The sequence below is a fragment of the Pyxicephalus adspersus genome, chromosome Z (genome assembly GCF_032062135.1).
Source record: "Pyxicephalus adspersus chromosome Z, UCB_Pads_2.0, whole genome shotgun sequence".
Taxonomy (NCBI): Eukaryota; Metazoa; Chordata; class Amphibia; order Anura; family Pyxicephalidae; genus Pyxicephalus; species Pyxicephalus adspersus.
This window is the reverse complement of record NC_092871.1, coordinates 89,622,798-89,642,440: the sequence shown is the minus strand read 5'-3', so window position 1 is coordinate 89,642,440 and position 19,643 is coordinate 89,622,798. Positions and strand designations below refer to the sequence as shown.

General features: G+C 39.8%; 1 protein-coding gene across 1 annotated transcript in view; it reads right to left on the bottom strand.

The window, feature by feature from the left end:
* Window positions 1-2,612: 2,612 nt before the first annotated feature.
* The window catches only part of PHKA1 (phosphorylase kinase regulatory subunit alpha 1), a 26,190-nt gene continuing 9,159 nt past the window's right edge, over window positions 2,613-19,643 (bottom strand). Inside the window, exons 13-33 of the mRNA XM_072431561.1 lie at window positions 19,537-19,615; window positions 18,886-19,020; window positions 18,355-18,464; window positions 17,109-17,253; window positions 16,897-16,975; window positions 16,408-16,586; window positions 15,085-15,255; window positions 13,413-13,516; window positions 13,006-13,145; window positions 11,893-12,049; window positions 11,429-11,508; window positions 10,588-10,666; window positions 9,961-10,090; window positions 9,607-9,708; window positions 8,978-9,093; window positions 8,286-8,324; window positions 7,398-7,424; window positions 5,966-6,139; window positions 5,826-5,879; window positions 5,039-5,239; window positions 2,613-4,631 (exon numbers count right to left, since the gene is read on the bottom strand). Coding sequence (XP_072287662.1) covers window positions 4,458-4,631; window positions 5,039-5,239; window positions 5,826-5,879; window positions 5,966-6,139; window positions 7,398-7,424; window positions 8,286-8,324; window positions 8,978-9,093; window positions 9,607-9,708; window positions 9,961-10,090; window positions 10,588-10,666; window positions 11,429-11,508; window positions 11,893-12,049; window positions 13,006-13,145; window positions 13,413-13,516; window positions 15,085-15,255; window positions 16,408-16,586; window positions 16,897-16,975; window positions 17,109-17,253; window positions 18,355-18,464; window positions 18,886-19,020; window positions 19,537-19,615 — 2,475 coding nt within the window. The 3' untranslated portion in view covers window positions 2,613-4,457. The remainder of the gene's footprint in view (window positions 4,632-5,038; window positions 5,240-5,825; window positions 5,880-5,965; window positions 6,140-7,397; window positions 7,425-8,285; window positions 8,325-8,977; window positions 9,094-9,606; window positions 9,709-9,960; window positions 10,091-10,587; window positions 10,667-11,428; window positions 11,509-11,892; window positions 12,050-13,005; window positions 13,146-13,412; window positions 13,517-15,084; window positions 15,256-16,407; window positions 16,587-16,896; window positions 16,976-17,108; window positions 17,254-18,354; window positions 18,465-18,885; window positions 19,021-19,536; window positions 19,616-19,643) is intronic.

The window sequence follows — 19,643 nt, the reverse complement described above, 5'->3', positions numbered from 1 at the left end:
CATCGTGCAGTCTTTTCTCGTTGGAAAGGATCGTGAAAGATCCTTTCCAACGAGAAAAATTGCACGTGTGTACGCAGCTTTAAGCTTGGATAATGGGTTAGACCTGGAACCCTCCCAGTGCTGGAAGCCACCAGCTGGACCACCTTGAGTCGTCTTTGTTTTAGACTTCTGCTAGGTAGACCAGTAAGGGAGAAATATTTGTGCATCCATCTACTTTAGAGGATAAAAAGATGATAATTGTGAACACAGGCTTTTGGGCTAATTCTCATCCCCGGAGAAGAGGGGAGTGGGGCGGGACAAAGATGGCTCCAGGGTATGAAAAGGTTAAGCAGCTGGAAGAGAATAATTGGCCTCCAATTTCTTGAAGGAGGGACTTCTAGGAAAAATGGAAACCTAAACTTGTTCTAGTTGAATTTTAGGCTGGTGATCAACCTGGAGCTTGTGGCTTGGATGATAGGTTGCATATGGGTTCCTTCCTGGAGCTGGATGGCACCAGATGGACCACCTCCAGTACAATGGGCTTATCTTTTTTTATTAGATTTCAGATAAGTAGACTAGTAAAGTATGTATGCATCCATCTGCTTTGGAGAATCACTAGATGATCTGTGAACACAGATTAAGTGGTTCATTATCATCCCCAGAGATAAAGGGAGTGGCGCTAGCCAAAGATGACTTCAGTGTATGAAAGGAGTACCCAGCAGGAAGTGGTGTATCTGCCTCCAGCTTCTTGAAGGAGAAACCTGCAGAAGGAATGTAAACCTAAGCCCACTCAGGCTCAAAATCGGCCTAGTGATCAACCTGGGGCCTGAAACTTGGATGGTGGGTTGCTCCTGAAACCCTCCTGGAGCTGGACACCACCAGCTGGAGCGCCTTGAGTACCCCGGACTCATCTTATTATTGAACCTCTGCTAGATTGACCAGTAAGGGACCAATATTTGTGCATCCACCTGCTTTAATAGATCCGTAGATGATAAAATGATAGGGTAGATTCCTGAATTTTACTTCAGGTATCTCCAAGATCTCAAACAGTAGTAGACAATTCTTGGGAAGTCCACCATCTCCAACACCCCTTTTTTTTTAAATGTGTAAGCAATACAGCTAGTTACTTCAAGATATAAATCATGTATCTGTTGCCCATTTTTAAGCATGTGGAGAAATTGCTGTCTTTAGTTTGCATACACTGACTTCAGGTTTCTCTGTGCCATCCATGAGAATTTATACACATAATTTTGTATTTGGCATGCTTTTATTTATTTTTTTAATCACAAAGAAGAAAAGTAACATCTAATGCACAAATGTACGACATCATCATATTCTATGTTTCCAGTGTAACAGAAAAGTCTTGTTTTGTGTGCCCCCTTTGTGGCATTGACCATCATGTAAACCTATGCTTGAATCCTTCACATTGCAGTGATATAAGGGGAAGACATGTTTTTACAGATTAGGTTTAGGAGTCATATGGTATCAATGGAGAGGTATTAACCACTTTTTATGTTTATGTAAAATTATCAATAATGGCTATAAAGGGTTTGGAGAACCGACCACTTCAAAAGGTGTTTGGAATTTGGCTTTTGGCATACTGGATAAAATACCAGGAGAGGTGTAAGCAAGCCTGTACCTGGCCTGTTCAGAGCAAAACAGTAAGACTGCTTTAAGTCCATCCTCAGCAGCACATAATGACCTTTGGTTAGGTCCTGGCTCCAGAAGCCAAAGGTAATACCCAGGTATGGAGGAGCATGTGACAAAGCTGGGCCAATGAAATAGGAACTCCAAAACTAATCATTTGTATTGCAGTTTACACAGGGCAAAATGAAGCAGAGTGGGTGTAAACAGAAAGTGCATAGATGTTGCTAGAAAGCACCTAAGCCCATTTGAAATGTATTATTCCAATGCTGGCAGGCAGGCAGCTCAAAAAGCAAAGGCTGTGCCAGTCCTATGAAAGCCTTCCAAGTCGTCAGCTTGATGGAGAGACGGACCGCTGCTCTCATCCAAAGGTTCTCCAGTTGCTCAGCACATCCCATGCACAGTCCTCCAATGGACAGCTCTTGTTGGGTCAAAGTAATTGTAACTTTGTAGTAGTGCAGCTTCGGCACTCTGCGGGAACTACATTTAAAGCTGGACCTTGGGCACAAAAACTTTTATTTAAATATATTCCTTATAAAAGGTAAAAAGGATAAAGATCTACTTCGTGTGCACCAAATGCCTTTGCAAGGCCATATTTAAAAGTAGCTGCACATGGCCTTCCATGGCCAATAGAGCAATGGAAGGGGAAAAGCAACTCCACCTACTACAGAAGGCTGTCAGAAAACTATGGGAAGGGGGCAGATACAAGACCAATCACCCTGTACAAGGAGAGAAAGCAGCAGTGACCGGTCTTTAGGAGCTCCTGCATGGAGGTCACATTGGATTACTGCACAGATCTGGAGGAAATACACAAATCCAATACACTTGGCTCGTGTATTAGACATTCTTAGCTTATCCCAGATCTCAGCTTCAAGAGTTTTCTATCATTTAACATTTTTTTTTCCCTCCCAGCAGAGTAGTTTTAACACTATAATGTCAGTGGCTTCTATGGACAAAGAAAAAAAAAAAAAAAACACTAATATTCTGAATATTTTTGCTTCAAGTCTATTTAAAGTTGCTGATTCAATTGTAACCTTGCAGATAATATATAAAACAAACTTCCAAATGCTCAAGATGTGTCAGTCTATTGAATGAGAAACATAACACCAGAAAAATAAAAAATAAAATAAAATACAATTACCAATTCTGTATTAATAATGTTTCTAGGCATAATAGAAGCTGGTAGATGACCAGGGAAGGGAAGTTTGTAGTTACATGTGAAAATAATCATGGTTTGAACAGTCTATACACAGATGGGTCAAATATATAACACAACTCGCAGAAAGTTACTACAATAAATTAACATTTTCCCTCTTTAAAAGTACAGAGAAATACCTGGTGATCTGTCAGAAGCGAGCTTTCGGACTTCCTGTAATAAGCCGGCAATGCTGCGCTGAAACCCTAAGCAGTGTTGTCACCTCTTCTCCGGACTAATGAACATCTATTCTCATGTCGTGCAGAAGATGGAAAGAAGTTTTGTAGTCAAAAGAAGATCTGGGCAGGGCTGACAACACCGACTGCTCAACACTGGCAGCGTTGTCAGTTTACTGTAGGAAGTAAGACACTAGCAGGTATTTTTCTGTACTTTTAGCATGAAGAAATAAACATGTATTTTTTGATTGCCCAGCCATACCAAGGCAACAATATGTGCATATTACATATACATGCCGTGACCCCAGTATGCACCAGTTGGCCTTTACCATGCTGACAGAATTCTTCATGTGCCTGCCATTATTTTTTCTCATTTCTAATAGCCCTACAAATCTATGTACGGCACACAATCCTTAGTATATGGCACATGTGAAAGTCTAAACCAATCATTGCTCTCAGAAAAGCATAATAACTAAAAACTTGTAGTTATTATATACGTATGAAAAGTGGAACACAATATATTCCCTAGGAACCCCTAAATGTTACCCAATTCAAACACAATATGGATGATGCTATTTAAATTCTTTATAATTGTACAATAAGAACAGTGCAAGGTCTACGATCTGTGACTGACATTGCTTCTATGGAGTGATTTGGCTTTCCTTCAGACTGAAGGATGAATCAATAAATGTATGTAAAAGTGCAACAACATGGCTGTATTTTACTATACCGTGACTCTAGGTAACTTCTACAGCAGGCAAGAAATGAAAAATGTTTTTTTTAGCTTGTTTCATTGAATAAAATGCAAAAATGTAAGCAGTACACCTCTACAATGCATGCACATTTCCTTATATTTAATACCTTTAGCATCCCTGCACATGCCAAAATTTGTGTGAGCTTAGCTTCCTGTAGTGAGCTGACAACACTGAACTGAAATCACAAGCAGCGTTGTCAGCCTTGGCCTGTTCTTGCCTATATATTACAGAACAACTCCCATTAATGTTATGAAGATGAGGAGAGCAAGAGGGTTTTTTGGATAAGGTAGGGAAGAGCTGGCCAGGGCTGACAACGCAGCGTAAGAGTTTTAGTGTACAAAAGTCAGAGTTATCAGCTCATTACAGGAAGCTAGCTCTTTAATTCCTGGCAGCTCAATAGATATTTTTTGGACTTTAAAGAGATACATGTACTGCAGAGGTATATGGATTATGTTACTTCATTACTAGACATACAAGAGCCAGGCTTATGTTCGAAGAGTCTAAAATAATCAGTCCACCATACGATTGCATTGTACTCTCTATATTGCGCTGTTTCTGTAAACAGTATGTTGATGGAATTTGGCTACGTGGCCAACTCCACTCACCAAATCGTTATATCAGTGACCAGTAACACACTGGAATACGTATTATGAAATAAGGCACGCCAATCTGACAAAGTGCATCTCTTCGGTATGAAGTGTCCATCTGTTACTGCATGGAGCAGCCGCTGTGTGGCAGAGACTCCTGCAAGGTTATAGCCACTGATTTGGAGAGGTAGGTCATTGTGCCAAAACGTCCGCTGGGGGCGCTGTCGTAGAGCAAGCAGCAGATTCCAGTTCCGGGGTCAACTTTTAACATTGAGTCGTCTGCACCAAGCACTCTCTGTCAATGAGAAACGCATAGCATTAGATAAACGGTCACCGGTGTTCAGATCTACAAACTACAAGAAGAATCCCTTAAGTTAAAGTTTGACAGCTTTGGATTCGAATGTAAAAAATGAAAGAAGTAAAAAACTGGCAGGATCTAAAAATAGTACATGATTTTAGCCAAGACCACTGGTGTCACCATCTTGGCCTGGAGTTGTCAGGTTACAGAAGTTGCTGAACAAAATATTTTAGCTTTGTGTACTGGAATGTTGTTGGTATTCTGCTTTAAAATAAATTTAGTCCCATTGGCGTGCTAATTTGTTGGCTGAGCAGACAAACATTAAGTGGGTTGTAATAAATTATACATAGGATGGGAAAAGTAAAGCTATTATTCAGTGCAGAACCAAGAGAAAGGCTGATTACCTGCTCTTGACAAAAAAGCTCATTAGCAATGCGCACAATTCTCTCCACATGGATGATTCCTCCCACACTCTGTATATCCACATCAGCAAGCATGGTCAGAACCAATATGGCTTCCACTAGCAGCTGTCTGTACTCTGGCTGGGGTACGCGGTTCAAGACAGACTCCACATGTGCCGAAAATTTCAGCTCGCCTGGCGTCATCTGTAATGAACAAGATGCAATCAAATATATGCAAAAATTGTTCTATCATTTTATAGAGACCCTGTTGCTACAATGTTCCAATATGAATATATATATATATAATATACATATTATTGCTCCTTGGATGTAGACATCCAAAATCAAAGATGCTGCTTTATTGAATGTGATGCCTGTAACGCCAGCAGACTCAGAGCTATCAATTAAATCAAACTTCTTACCTCAGCATCTACATAAATTGGTATGTAGGGAGTGAGGGGAGGCGTAGAGGAAGTGGGCCAGCATAGACAGTAATTACATACTGCAAGTAGAGAACAGGCCATGCTAGAGAACGGACTCCGATGATCAGATTTACTAGCAAGTTTAGAGACAACTGCAAGCAATTAAAAAATGTTGACAGAAGGAGAAAGCACTTTAAGTAAGCATTTGATATAATTTTTTTTTCTGTGCTTTTGGAGACAGGGCCTCTTCAAACAAGAAGACACAAAAAGACATGTTTTATTTATTGAGCATTATTTAATCATCCGAAGCTAAATTAACAATTTTGAGTAATTGATTCTTGTTATGTAAACCTACTGCAATACTTTACCTCGCGTGTACTGGAAGAAGGCAGGACGAATCCTTCCACGGACAATCCATGGCACTGAAAACAAATACAGAACATTTAAGTAACTCAAACAAGCTTAATGACTGTTCCAGTAAGGTATGCAAAGTGTGTGAAATCCTCACCTTCTGCAAAATGGACCAAACCTTCTGGTAGAAGCCAACTGGCACTCTGTTCAAAGCCCCATCGAGTCTTCTTCTGCGGAGCCACTGCCCTTGTCGGCTGTCGTAGCTGCAGTCGTCTTCAGATGAGGCAGCAGTGGAGGCATCACCAGGTACGGTAAGAAAATCGCCAGATCTCTGTGGAAGGAAAAGGGGTGTTCTTACAGCAGAACCAAAGCCATTTAGGAATATGATGTATATACCCCCCCCCCCCTCAACCCCTCTGTCCTTCATCTGTCATGATCTCAGCTAAAAGTCTCCCATAAGTTTTTGTCCTCTGCACATATGGAAAGTATCTCCATTCATTCTGATGGAGAGGTCACTGTATTCATTCCAAAGGTGCACATTATCTCCATTAAAAAGAATAGAAATTCAGCAATAGTGGCTGTGCAGCTCCCAGTGAAATGAAAAGGAAAGGTGTCCAAAAAGTGATCTGGGTGGTGGCGAAGGGAGGGGGGGGGGGGTAATTTAAAGCCTATTTCTTACTTGGCCCTAAATATAATCTCTATACCTCCATCTCTACTATTCAACTCAAGCTAATTACCCAATCATAGTTATTAAATACTACAAGAGTCCTCAATACCTGCCTAAATCCCTGGTTACACAACAAACCGGGTCCACAACTGAACTGCAGAAAAAAAACGTTCACCTTTAAGGGCCCACACTGCTGTCCTGTGCCCTGCCCACATTGTCTGTCCATTGGTAAGGTCATGAAGACTGCAGTAATGTGATGGAGAAGGAGCAGTCAGAGATATGCATCAAGTCTATTTCTAGACACAAGTTTTATAAACACACCACCATGTTTGCTCTTGTACTGAAAGGTGCCCATGCTGCATTGAATGCCTATAGGCAAGAGACTGGCAGAGACACCACAACACCCTTTGCAGCCTGCCCTATTACCCTTTCCGAAGGGTTCTTTCCTGGTGGAGTGACATCAGATTAGTAAAGTTAAAAAGATAGGAGTTAGAAACGTGGCAGAAAATCAGGAATATCTCCCCATCACCAAAATTTTGGCAGTTCCCATGATTCTATCTCACCTATTCCATCCTGCCTACCTCTATCACCCTTGTTTACCCTTTCGATCTCTCTTTTTCTTGGCTAACATTCTGACTTAGGCAAGGGGGGGCGATCCAAATAATGTATTCCTTGGGACACCAAAATGGGAAGACATCCAAGAGAGGGTCCGGTTTTGGACAAAGTCAGTGAATCACCCAGTATTTCCAAGACAAGTTGGTGGCGAGGGTCATGGGATGGTGGACTCAAGTGACAAATATGAATGGCGGAAGGAAGAGGGAGGGTATTGGGGTTAGTAGTGCCGGGAGATGGGCAATAAAGGGTAACTGCACCAAAAGTAGTATTATATAAAAATATAAATAGTAATAAAGCTTATTCTTACCATTGAGGTGGCTGGTAAGTCCATATCCTGTAGGGAGAAACACAAAATAGCTTATTTATGTATTTTATAAACCTCTAAACCGTAAAGCAGTGTGTGAGCACACTCGAACCAACGGATTAGAGAGCAGTGCAAGCTGAAGTTATTTCTAGCCTTGTTGCTCAATTTATTAACTCCGATCATTAAATTCACTGCTTTCAGCTAAAATGAGATATTACAATTTACTTCATGTGGGATAGCTAAAAATTACATGTGGTTATCAAGATAATATTTGTATGAATAATTTGGATATTGCGAAGCCAAAAAAAAATAAAACAAAATCAAGAATTAAAGAATGATCAGGTAAGTTTCTTGTTGAAGCTTCTAGCATAAGCAATTGTGGATTATGTTCAGAGAGTTGGGGTGCTCACATATGTCTACCGTTTGTATGGCTGAACAAAATGTAACACATTAAGTCCAATCACAGATTAGGAGAAGAAACACCTGTAAATGTTCTTGAACAACAGAAGGTAAAAATTAGGTCTTGTGCATTGTCAGAAGGGACTGTGCAATTGGGCAGAGCTGTAATATTCAGGACTGTAAGGCCAGAAACACAAATTCTTTTGGTGGGTACAATAGCTGCCATACATGTGTTCCAGCTCTGCATTATTCCTGAAGTTTGGCCCTAAATAAGCCTCTTCCAAACAGTTGGGTAAAAATGCAAACTTGACCAAAAAAAAGTGTCCATATTTTTTGTCTTTAAAGCTCCAGCACCAAAGAGTGACCCAAATATATCTCTATACATTTTCCTGTGGACCAAGGAAATCACCTCATGTGAACACCCCGTGCAGTGACTGAGCAAGCATGTATGTACTCAGCAGTGATAAGAAATCAAAGTGCTCATTGGTTCACCTGGCCTTCTGCAGCCAGAGACTGCCTACGTCTATCCAGCTGAAAAAAAGACAATTATTATATAAGAAACAAAATCATCATCATCATCAATTACCTTTCCACATAGTCCATCCACAACATTGTATACATTTCAAAGAGTTGAAACCCCCTGAACTGAATTTTGTTTTAGGTGTCACCAGGACAAATTGGAACCCAGAGGGTCAGTTTTGGTTAAAGATTCACTTTGACATAAAAAACAAATATAGATGGAAGAAAAGAGTGGATGATATATTTAAATATATATATATATATATATATATATATATAACACAACATGAAATATGCAAATTATCTTGTAAAAAGGAACATTAGCAGTGACAATAAAACGTATTTACATTTGTAAGCAAATGTCAACACGTTTCCAAAGCAACACAACTCCCTACCTTCTTCTTCACGGATTTAAACACATACAAAGTTAGGAAATGTTTTTTAACCATAAAACGAATGTATTCAGTTTTTTTCACATTGAGTGGCGCTTTTATCATTTGATTTTGCCAAGGACTATCTAGATGAACCCTGGCTATGAATGGCATTAGGAATTGTATATTCTGAGGATATGTGGAAGACACATCCCATAATCCAGCTCACCAGTAACTCAATATTAGAATTAGTTTGTTACATTATTATACATTTAAATTTATTCAGCTACTTACCACTTTTATCTCACTTTTAAGACGTGTGATTCCCGCTCTCTCACTTTTTGTTGCTCCAACAGCTCCCAGTTCACGAATTGAAACAGCTGGACTGGCCATCGCATCCATAGACCGCACTGTGTGGAAGGGAGAATACAATTCTTGTAAAAGTATGTTCTGTATACTTTTCGATTTTGCAAATGTGAAAGTTCAGGTGAAAAGCAGCTAAGGCATTATCCATTTAAAGAGAAGAAGGGGTGCCCCTTCCCACCATAGGTACCTCCTCTAAACCTCCGTTGAAATGCACAAAATTAATGAAATACACAAAGATTCTAGGTATGGAGGAGCACAAGATAGTGCTAGTTGGGGTGGCCAATGGGTGGAAGAGAGGCCATTTTAGGCCTAGATTTTGGGAGGCCCCTCTCTTCAATAGTTATGACACGGGTAACCCCTGTAGTGTCTGGGGACTGCTGTTTGTGTTGCCCATGCATGGTTAGTGGGGTCTTGTAGTGGCGGGAACCATTCAGCCAAACAACAATGCCTTGGTGAAGAAAGCAGATATAAAGCCGATTACACAGGCAATGGCTAGAAAGATGGTGAGCGGCCACTTTTGAAGGGAATTAGGAGCCATTTGCCACCCCTGTACATACCACTTCTCTCCACTCCAAACTCCTTTCCACTTAGGATATGGTGTAGAAGACTCTTCATGTCTGATGGGCTCAGGTTCATAAGGCTCTCGGTGGCTTCCTCAGCTGTAGAAGTAATACAGAGGAGTTAATTACCACTTGCTAATGCTAAGGAATTATTTAATACATGACTTTATGTAAAAGCCTGATGTTTCCAACACCTAACTACTCTAGAATATAAAATGTAAAGTTTCCCCATTCATAAAACAGACTAAGGCATGGCTTCCAATTTGTGGGATTTCACTTATATAAATTTACCTAACATTAACCAGGTATAACATATAGACTTATTCCTGAAAAGTATTTTTGAAAGTTTACCTGAACACCTCAAAGAATGGGAGAGTTCAGTGGCCATCACCTGGATGATGAGTCCAATTCGCAAACGGAACATCTCAGCAAACAGAGATGGCTGGGTCCTCATGTACATAGCCAGGTAAACCATGATTTCCTGAGGACACAAGAATGGCCTGGTTAGTGGTGAAGTGCCTTATATTGGTGGTCAATTAAAAGTGCCCCCTTACATTAGTGGTCATTTGGGAAGGGTCCTCTTACATTGATGATCAGTGGAGAACAACCTGCTTACGTTGGTAGGCAGTGGGGAAATAACCCTCTATTTTGGAGGTCAGTAAGGTGTCCCCTAACATTGGTGATCAGTGGAGAATGATCTGCTTACATTTGTAGGCATCAGAGAAATAAATTCATATATTGGTAAGTCAGTAAGGTGTCACCGTACATGGATGAAGGAGAAAAACTTGCTTACATTGGAGGTTGGAGAGAATGTTTCCCCCTAGATTTTTAATCCATCAATCATCCTCCTAGATTGCTGGTCAGTAAAGAAGCATCTCCATACATTGATTGCTAAGTGGAGAAGTTTTTCCTTACATGAACCACATAAACTCAGTTGATCTCCTTAAAAAGTAAGCAAAGGAAGAAGGGGTTTCTTACCTGTGTGAGGATAGATATGCTCATATTCTGTTCACTGGACTCCTCAATTAACCGGATTAGCTTGTCATATGGCAATGGCCTGAGGTGAACAACATGACGACCATAGTAAGGAACTATGTACACAGAAAGCAATTTCTGACACATAAAGGTATACATATGTTATAATGTACTACTACTACTATACCAAATCAGTAAGCTAAATGTGACAGGTGAATATAATACACAACAGCACAGCCATGCCTGCGTAAGCATAAAACTAGATTTTTCCCTGCTGCAGTTAAGTTTCCTTTACAGGTTTTGTCCTTTATCCAGCCGGTCACTGAACAGTAAAATGAGAAACAGCAAGATGATACGTTATAACTTTTCATTCATTTTGCACTCTCCTGCCTCCCTGTGAATCCAGTTATACATAGATTGGGCAAGGTAAACTAGGATACCCATACTCCATATAATATTATTACATATAGAGGTGTATTAATCTGTCATTTATATCTGCTTGGAATTCAGCTTTAGGTACAGCCATCACAGGTATATTGCTGCAGCACTGGGAAATCATTAGGTGAAAAAGTATAGGAAAGCGGTAACTGTAGTGGGCTGGGACTGCATATACAATGAACAGATTTCACTTTACAATTCAAAAGGAGAATAAATAATAAAGGCAATGGGAAAGGATCAGTAGGCCACAGTAACCAATCTGCCCCTCAGTCATCTGTCAGCTTCACCCCAATGATGATTAAATATACCTAATACTTTTAATTAATGAATATTTGCTTTTGTAGTGTAATACAAGAAGGAAAACTATCTATAATATCCATCCTTTATATATTAATACAAAACTCACGCTGTAATGGCCTTTTCTCTTGGCTCGGGAGGCATCCCAACCGTAAGTTGTTTCTGGTGGGACAAAAGATCTGTGCAGGCCTATGGACAAGGCAAAACAGTTGTTAGGTTGCCATTTCCAACAAAAATGGTCTAAACAGAACTTTGATGAAAAATGCACAACAGGACACTCAAGAAAGAAGAGAAAATATTAACATGTACTGATCATAGCTAGACAAAAATATCAGCTTTAAATCAGTAAAATACATTCCAGATGCATCACAAAGTGTTCTTAGGGCCAATTTACATACATATGTACTGTGATCACACACTGTAAAGCACGTTACACACTGTACAATCTGGTGCCAGTTATTGTTCTCATTGGCCATCATGTAAATACCTTCAGTGGTCAAGGTAAAGAAAACATGGCAGCACAATACACTGTATATAAGCTTAACAAAAAGGACTACAACAATGGACAATTACCTCATCCAGAGCTTCAACTTTCTTCTTCAAAACCCCAGAAATGTACCTAATTAAGGCCCAATGCCGCATAGACCCCACTTTACCATAGAGTTCAACCAGTAAGTCTTTCACTGTTACACCGGGCTGTCCATATATTTGTGTGTCCCAGTCTAATCCCCTGAAAAAAATCAAATACAAAAAAAATAAATAAACATGAACGTTAGAGGCAAAGAAGGAAAAAAAAAAAAAAGAGGAAAGACAGAGAGAGACAGAGGAGAAAGAATAGAAACAGAGAGAGGGAGAGAAACAGGGGTGTAGCGGGGCAGGCACAGGTGGGAACGCAGTGCCCTCAAACATTCTTGCCCACACCTATTTTGCAAAGTGTTTTTGTGTGATCCACGGCACTGGCCAGTTTGCCCCCCACGGGGTCAGGAGAAGGGCCCCACTAGGAAGGGGGGGGGCACACTGGCCAGAGCCGAGGACCATGTCCCTCATATGAAATTGCAGGCTCAGGGCGGTGCTAGGGTTCTGTCCCTGAACACAACCGGCCCACTCTCCCACCGCAGACCTGTGGGTTCTGGTATCATGACATCACTCTGGGGGAAGTTTCTTCCCCTTTAGGTGACACATAGGCAGGGGTGTATTGTGGCGGGTATGTTTACATAAGAGTGATGCACATGCGCGCTCGCCATGGATAGTACCCTGCCGCCTCTTCGACTTTTTAAGAAAAGCGAGAAAGAAAGAAAGAAAGCAAAAAAAAAGAAAAGAAAGAGAGAGAAAGAAGGAGAGTCACACAGAAGGGGAAAGAGAGCAGAGAGAGAGAATAAAAAAAATAAAAGAGGAAAGAACAAAGAAGAGGGGATAGGAAAGAGGAAATAAAAGGAGAAAGAAGTGGGGAAAGAAAGCTAGAAGAGGAGAAAGCAAGAAGGAAAAAAGGACCAAGAGAAAGATGTGGAAAGGAGTGGAAAATAAGATAAAGAAGAAAGGGAAGGAGTTGATGACCATCATCAGGGGTAAGGGATTTTAAAATGAGTGATACATGTATTTTACACTCAGTGATAGAGAAATTATTTTTTATGCACTTTATGCAAATTTCGATTTTCTGCACACATAAAGCATGGATCCTAAACTCACTTCATGGTGTACAGGAGGTACAATATGTTAGCTTGCTCCTGAACACTGGAGGTATCCCGTAAGATGTCCACTAGAGCAGCAAAGTCTGTCTGTCCTGATGAATCTTTGGGAAGGAGCACCTCTTCAGGGATTCCTGGAACCTGAAAAATGAAACAACATTTAAGAAAATGTTTTGGTCTCACTGGCATTTTTGGTGGTCGGTGTAATAGTAACTCCATCTATTTGTAGCTCAGTCAGAGTAACTTAGTAACACAGAACTATACTTTATCTGCTTACTTGCTTAATTCTGATAGGTAAGTATCCAGATTTCAAACAGTTTAAACACAGAGGAGGTCTTTAGCAGTTATTTGTTCTATCTTCTTTTCGTTTGGTAGCATGTAGTGTACAGTGATGCAGAAAAGTGTTACCTTGCCAATTTGATGCTGCTGCTGCTGTTGGGGTGCATAATCCAACAAGTCAAAGGACGGCTGGGCGGCCTTTAACAGCTTAGAAGGCAGATACATCTGTATATCTAGAAAAAAAAATGCATCGTTACAGTGTAAAAAAAAATTTGTCGACGGAGGGGGGCTCCTCATAACATTGGTCATAGAGCATACCTAAGCATAGGCAAAAACATATTCTTTCTACCATCTAATACAGTAAAAAGTATTTCCAAGTGTCAAGAGAGGAAATGAAATCAGACCTGAAACAACCCTCTAGTATAGGTGATGGCATCCTGTTAGTCTAATTACCCAGTTTGTCATGAAGGGCAATATATCAAATGTTACTGTTGTAGAATACTGTAGTTCTGGCAGGCTGGAATCCTGACACTTTATGAGGGATACCTTTAAGATTAGCCAAGATGCGGTCAGAGGAGGATGGCCAGGCCAGGCAAAAAGTAATTGGAGAGGCACAATCATCTATCTTCTGGGTCCATCGGTGTTGCAGACAGGATGCTAATCTGAGAACTGGGCCTGCACTCTGGAATTGTCATGAAGGAGAGGCCAAAATACAGTTTTACTACCCTAGCATCACAAATGAATTGCAGGGTAGCAAGGTGAGAACAAGGATTCTGTAGAGGTGGCTATCTGGTTTAAACATTGCCAACTCAGCCTTTGGAGAAATAAAATGCTTACGCTCTGCTAGTTAAGTAGCCAGTTGGTTAAAATATCAGAGTATGATATATATATATATATATATATATATATATATATATATATATATCTATATATAAGAAAGTATTTTCTACACAGAAGACAGCAAGGGGTAGAGCAGGGTCAGGACTGGTATGTATATGAACTTGTCTGCTACTAATGTTGGTAAATCACCTTTGTGAATAAAGATCCACTATCACCTTGCCCATGCTTAACAAAGTAATGGTGCTTCTGTAAAAGTCCTACCTTTGCCTGAGCTTTTTTACCCCTTGCCACCGGCGATTTCGGATCGCCGGTTTTTGATCCAAGGGTAGAACTAACTTCACTCCCTCAGTCATCTGACATTGCTCAGACTCTGCAACTGGCCACTAGCCATAAGCAGTAATAAGGAGGTCGCATGCTCCCCCCATACCTAGAGGTGGCTGGTAGAGTCATCAGATACAACATAGGAAAGAGCAGCCAGTGAGTGCTGGTAAGGTGAATATGAAGGTGGCTGGGGGACCCCTTTGCAGAAGAACTGTCACTCTATGGACTATGTTTACCCAGGGTGCTCACAGGTGCACAAATGCAAGTATTCATGCAACAAATACATTTAAAAACTCCAGGATTTTTGTAGGATGAGGACAGCTTTATTCAAGGCTTTGAACCCAGTATGCTCTTCCTCTGGTGCACCCTATAGACTTTGATAGCCAAAAGTATTCCATAAATGGTCCTCTGCTATGCTGTGTACTTTCATCCATTATCAAGTGACATAGGGCCAGCACGGTGGTCATGTATGCCCCATGGGGGTATTATATTCAGGACACTAAAGACAGGAGGCATGTGTGATGAAAAGTATAATACTTCCCATTTCTACTATTTATAAATAATTATATATACGTTATAGATGAGTAGATTTCTAAAGTGATTCTGATTTTGTCTTTAAACATAAAATTAAACATCTTACCCTGCACATTGAGACCTTTAGCTTTTGTGCGAAGGGAGATGAGATCCCGAGTACTGTGAATTGCTGCTTTGAAGCGATGAAGTCCTACTTTTTGTGTGACAGGGGTTGGCTTGGGTGAGCTGGTGCTCAAAAGATGGCTGAGATATTGAGCTACCTCATCATCGGAGTCTTCTGTAGTGAAGAATCAGCATTAAGACAGATCAGAATGGGTCTTTTTATTTAGCATATCTGTAAATAACATCTCAGCTATGAAACAAAATTGACTTACTGGTAGCAGTGATATGGTTATAACAGGTGAAAGCATGCAACACAAAGAGAAACAGATTAGTGAGCACACTTTGCACCCCAGAGGAGTATATGGTCCAGTTAAATACACTCTAACGTAATTGGTTTAAGCAATATTTAGAAATCCTAAAACCTAATTGACTTTCCATATGCATGAAAACAAAATGTATTTAAAGTCGTATGGTTCATTGCTATTAGGAAGTTGTACAAAAGTTTGGTCCTAGCCAACATGCTGGAGAGAAGCCTTTACTAAGTGTGGAAGCAAAGAACTCTGTCTCTGTCATGCCTGATCAGTCAGAGCTCTCCAGCATCAAATATGATCTTTGCCCAAAGGTCTGACTTAGCAGGAGCGGGGACCTCTGCAGAGAGATCATTAAACTCCTTACACATATAAAGTATGGGTTTCTGAAACTCAGCAATGTAAATGGACCTTAAATAATGACTACTGCTATTAGAAATGTGAATGGCAGCAAACAGTGTTGTCACTTTTACACAGGAAATGTGATTTCCTGACTTTTACGGGTATATTTAGCAGCATTTTTGCATAGTATATTGTTTAATTTTGCATTTTACCTGTACATATTGGGCACTTTAAATATTTTTGAGGTTAGAGTGAATTCAACTATGGCTTAATTAGTCTTGTCAAATAAATTTTAATATTCAGGTCATTTAATGCTTTCTTACATTCACAATTCCACCAGAGGTTGCAATTTTGAGTACAAGCTCCATTCTCTTAAACTTGCCGCTTTCCATGCATCTACTCTGTGAAAGTCACCAGTGACAACTGTGCAAACGTGAAAAGACACCTCCAATGGCAAAGATGCGGACAACAGTAAATAGAACTTATATCTAAAAAGTTCCAAACCAAGATTCAAAAATATTTAGTAAATGCCAAATTTTGACTTTTTGATGGTCATCAAAACTTTTTCTGCAAATAGGATTTTACCAAACTTTTTTTTCCCACTCTTGGTTTCACCATTACACACAGCTTTGCCACTTTTATACTACCTAGTCGTCCATGCTCTCCTCCTCCCTTACCATCATCGGCTGGTGGAGCCACATGCAGGGGCCAGCCTGGCTCCTGCACAATGATTGACTGGCCCTGGGGTGAGCCATTCCCCCAGGCACACAGCTTACCCTCCATACTGACGTCCATAAAGCTGAGATGTTTGCAGCAAGATGTGGTGAGGAAATCAGACAAGCGACCAGTCTGTGTCCTGAAATGAGCAAGGACAGACCATTTAAGTGAACATAGCATTTAAATAAAAAAAAATAGGCTTCTCAAGTATACAAAAAATACAATTCTTTTGTAAAAAAAATATATTTGGGAGGGGTTCTGGAAGCTGGAGGTGGCACGATCATACATTTTTAGATGGGTGTGGAATTTATTATACTATAAGGGCTTCATGAATTGACAAGGTGGTTACCCATACCAAAAAAGATTTTCTTCAGAACATACACAGGGCCCTCCACTGCACTGACTTGCTTGAACCACATACATTAAAAAAAAAAAAGTTTAATCCACACCTGGCACCTCCAAAGTATCCATCCTGGAGTTTCCTGAGAGTAGCTAATACAGCTGGATCCAACTCTTTTCCAGACTCATCTAGAGAGAAAACACAGAAGAGATTTTAAAATTTCAAACCCAAAAACGTATATAGCAGCTGACCATTCCCTAGATGTAGTTGATGGCTTAGCTTTCCTTTGCAGGTTATTGTTTGAGATACAAGATATATTACCAAGCATGGTGTGAGATACAGGAAAGGTGATGGTTGGGCGTCCAGTCATCCTCCATCTGCTACACAAGTAGGACAAGTCAGTACGTAGCATTTCTACTATCATCCGGTTATCCAGGGCTAGATAAAATTGTTGCTGATCTATAAACTGTACAAAAGAACATGACATCAATTTGCAAAATATTCCTAAAATTATGTTAATAAAATAAACTTTTTTATCAATGTTCTAAAGTCTAAAAGCTTTTTTTAATATTATAGTGCTAGTCACATGTATATGATTTGCTAAAGATACAGAGCATCCCAAAATCCAAAAAAATGCCTAATTTTGGCTACAGATGGTATCAAAGGCACTTCAACCAATTAATTTCACAAGGTTCAGCAAGGTTCATGCAACTAAAGCAACAAACTCCTGTGTCCCAATATTATGTAAGTGGAATATGTTATTCAAAACTGGGCTACAGTGATTGGATTAGGCAGAACTGGGGGTTTTGTAGCTTTTCACACATCTAGTCATGTTCTTGGACAATCATGATCAGCCTTGAGAACCATCACAGATTCTGAACAATATTTATGCTGCATATAAATCCAGAAGAGATCTCTTTAATGCTGTAGACTTCATCAGGAGTAACAAACATCAGGTTATGGCATTGTTAAAGCGTACATAAACTCAAAAATTTTACTTTACATAAAAGGGAAGACAATCCTTTTATTTAAAGTAAAATTTAATTATTTTTTTTAAGTGTAAAAAAAAAAAAAAAAAAAAAAGGTTCACACCTCCTTTTTGTGATAGAAGGAGCCCTTTCAATATTGGAACAAAAAAATTGCTTATCTCATGCTTGCACAGCTAGATTGGCAATCTTTTTTTTCCAATCATCCAGTCACCTGATCTTGTGCCTGCGCATTGCAAGATCAGGTGATGCAGGAAGAAGAACTCTGAAGAGAGAAGATGTCTGGGACAAAAATGGATACCGGGACAACGTGGGACCCAAACGATGAAACCTCCCAACCGATCTACGGTATTAAAGGTAAGTGTGTTTTTTGTTTTGAGCTTAGTTCCGCTTTAAGCTGCATAAAGCATGTATTACCTCTTATAAATAAAACGCTAACTTATTAAACAACATTGTACAATAAAGAAGGGCTGCAGATGACAAGCCTGCATACTCGACAATAAAAAGGAGATGTAGATGACCCTGCCAATGCTGTAGTGTACTTAATATACTGTATATCTAATTTTTTGTTAGCTAAATACCTGGGGAGTAAATGCGAAAATATTCTGTCGGATGCTGTAAAGTTTGGAAGTTCCTAAGACGCCCATATTTCTGTATGGCCTTCCAGTCAGGTGCATCTTTTTATTGCGTCCTTTTGTGGAATAAAAAAAGAAGAATCGTTAGATGGAATATTCCATCAAACTTTCAAAATGGAACTACGAACACAATGGGACAAAACTGCATTTTTTCTAATCTGAACAATGGGTACTGGCACAAGGAACATGATCAATAGTTAAGAGGGCAAAAATCTAATTAAACCTTCCTAATTACTGTGATGAGGTCAGAATATAATACCTTGTTGGCAGTGCTAAGAGTCAGCCCAATGCTCTCACACAAAAAAGCAGCCTGGAATTTTCAGCAGCCAAGGTCTTACTTTAGAGAAGAAATGTAGTTTGAAAAGAAAAGTCTGTTTAGAATTCTGTAGGTCCATACGTTAATCCACTGTGTCCTACCCAATACCTTGAGGTTTCTCCCACTGACACCCCAATGTCTGTACTAGCAGACACACTTACCTAGCCTGGCATAAATGTGACTCAGGATCCTGGCAGGCTGAACTCTGATAGGACTCACGCTGGCCACTGTTTCCACATGTAGACCGTGCTTATTAAGGATTTCTTGGATCTCCTCAGTCTCTGCTAGAATGCACACTATAGAGGCACAGAGAATGAATCAAGGTATTTCACATACTTTGGTCCAAATAAGGTAATGCAAAAACATTTTTATTAATGTATCCTACAATTTGCAAAACAGACTCCCAACACAACACTTACACAATCATGTTGACCACTAGACACGGGTAGGCAATTGTTCCCAATAGTCCTTTCTACTGGCTGCAGTAAACTAAATATTTAAGCAAGTGTATGTAACAGAATTTTTGCAAAAATGGCAACAATTCATCTGTGTATTTGGTGGTTTGCCCAAAGTTCAATTTGAAGGGTGACATTAAATGCAAAATGTGAATTTATTATTTAAAAGTCCAACCACTGCGTGAAATTTATATGGAATCTACTAAACCATTTTGTTCAATTTGTGAAAATATGAAGCAATTATTCTTCTGACATCTCAAAGAAAATAAAAACATTGAAGCAAATTATAAATAAAATCTTACAGTATATTTTTACTGGTAAAATGAAGGCGACAAAATCATTCCTGTTTTCAGTTACCTTGTACAACCACATCTGGTTTGGGAACTGTAGAAAACCTTCTGTTTAAAGGATCAATCTCTCCCGGGGCTAGGAAACCCTAGAAAATGTGGTTTTGTTTTAGTTCC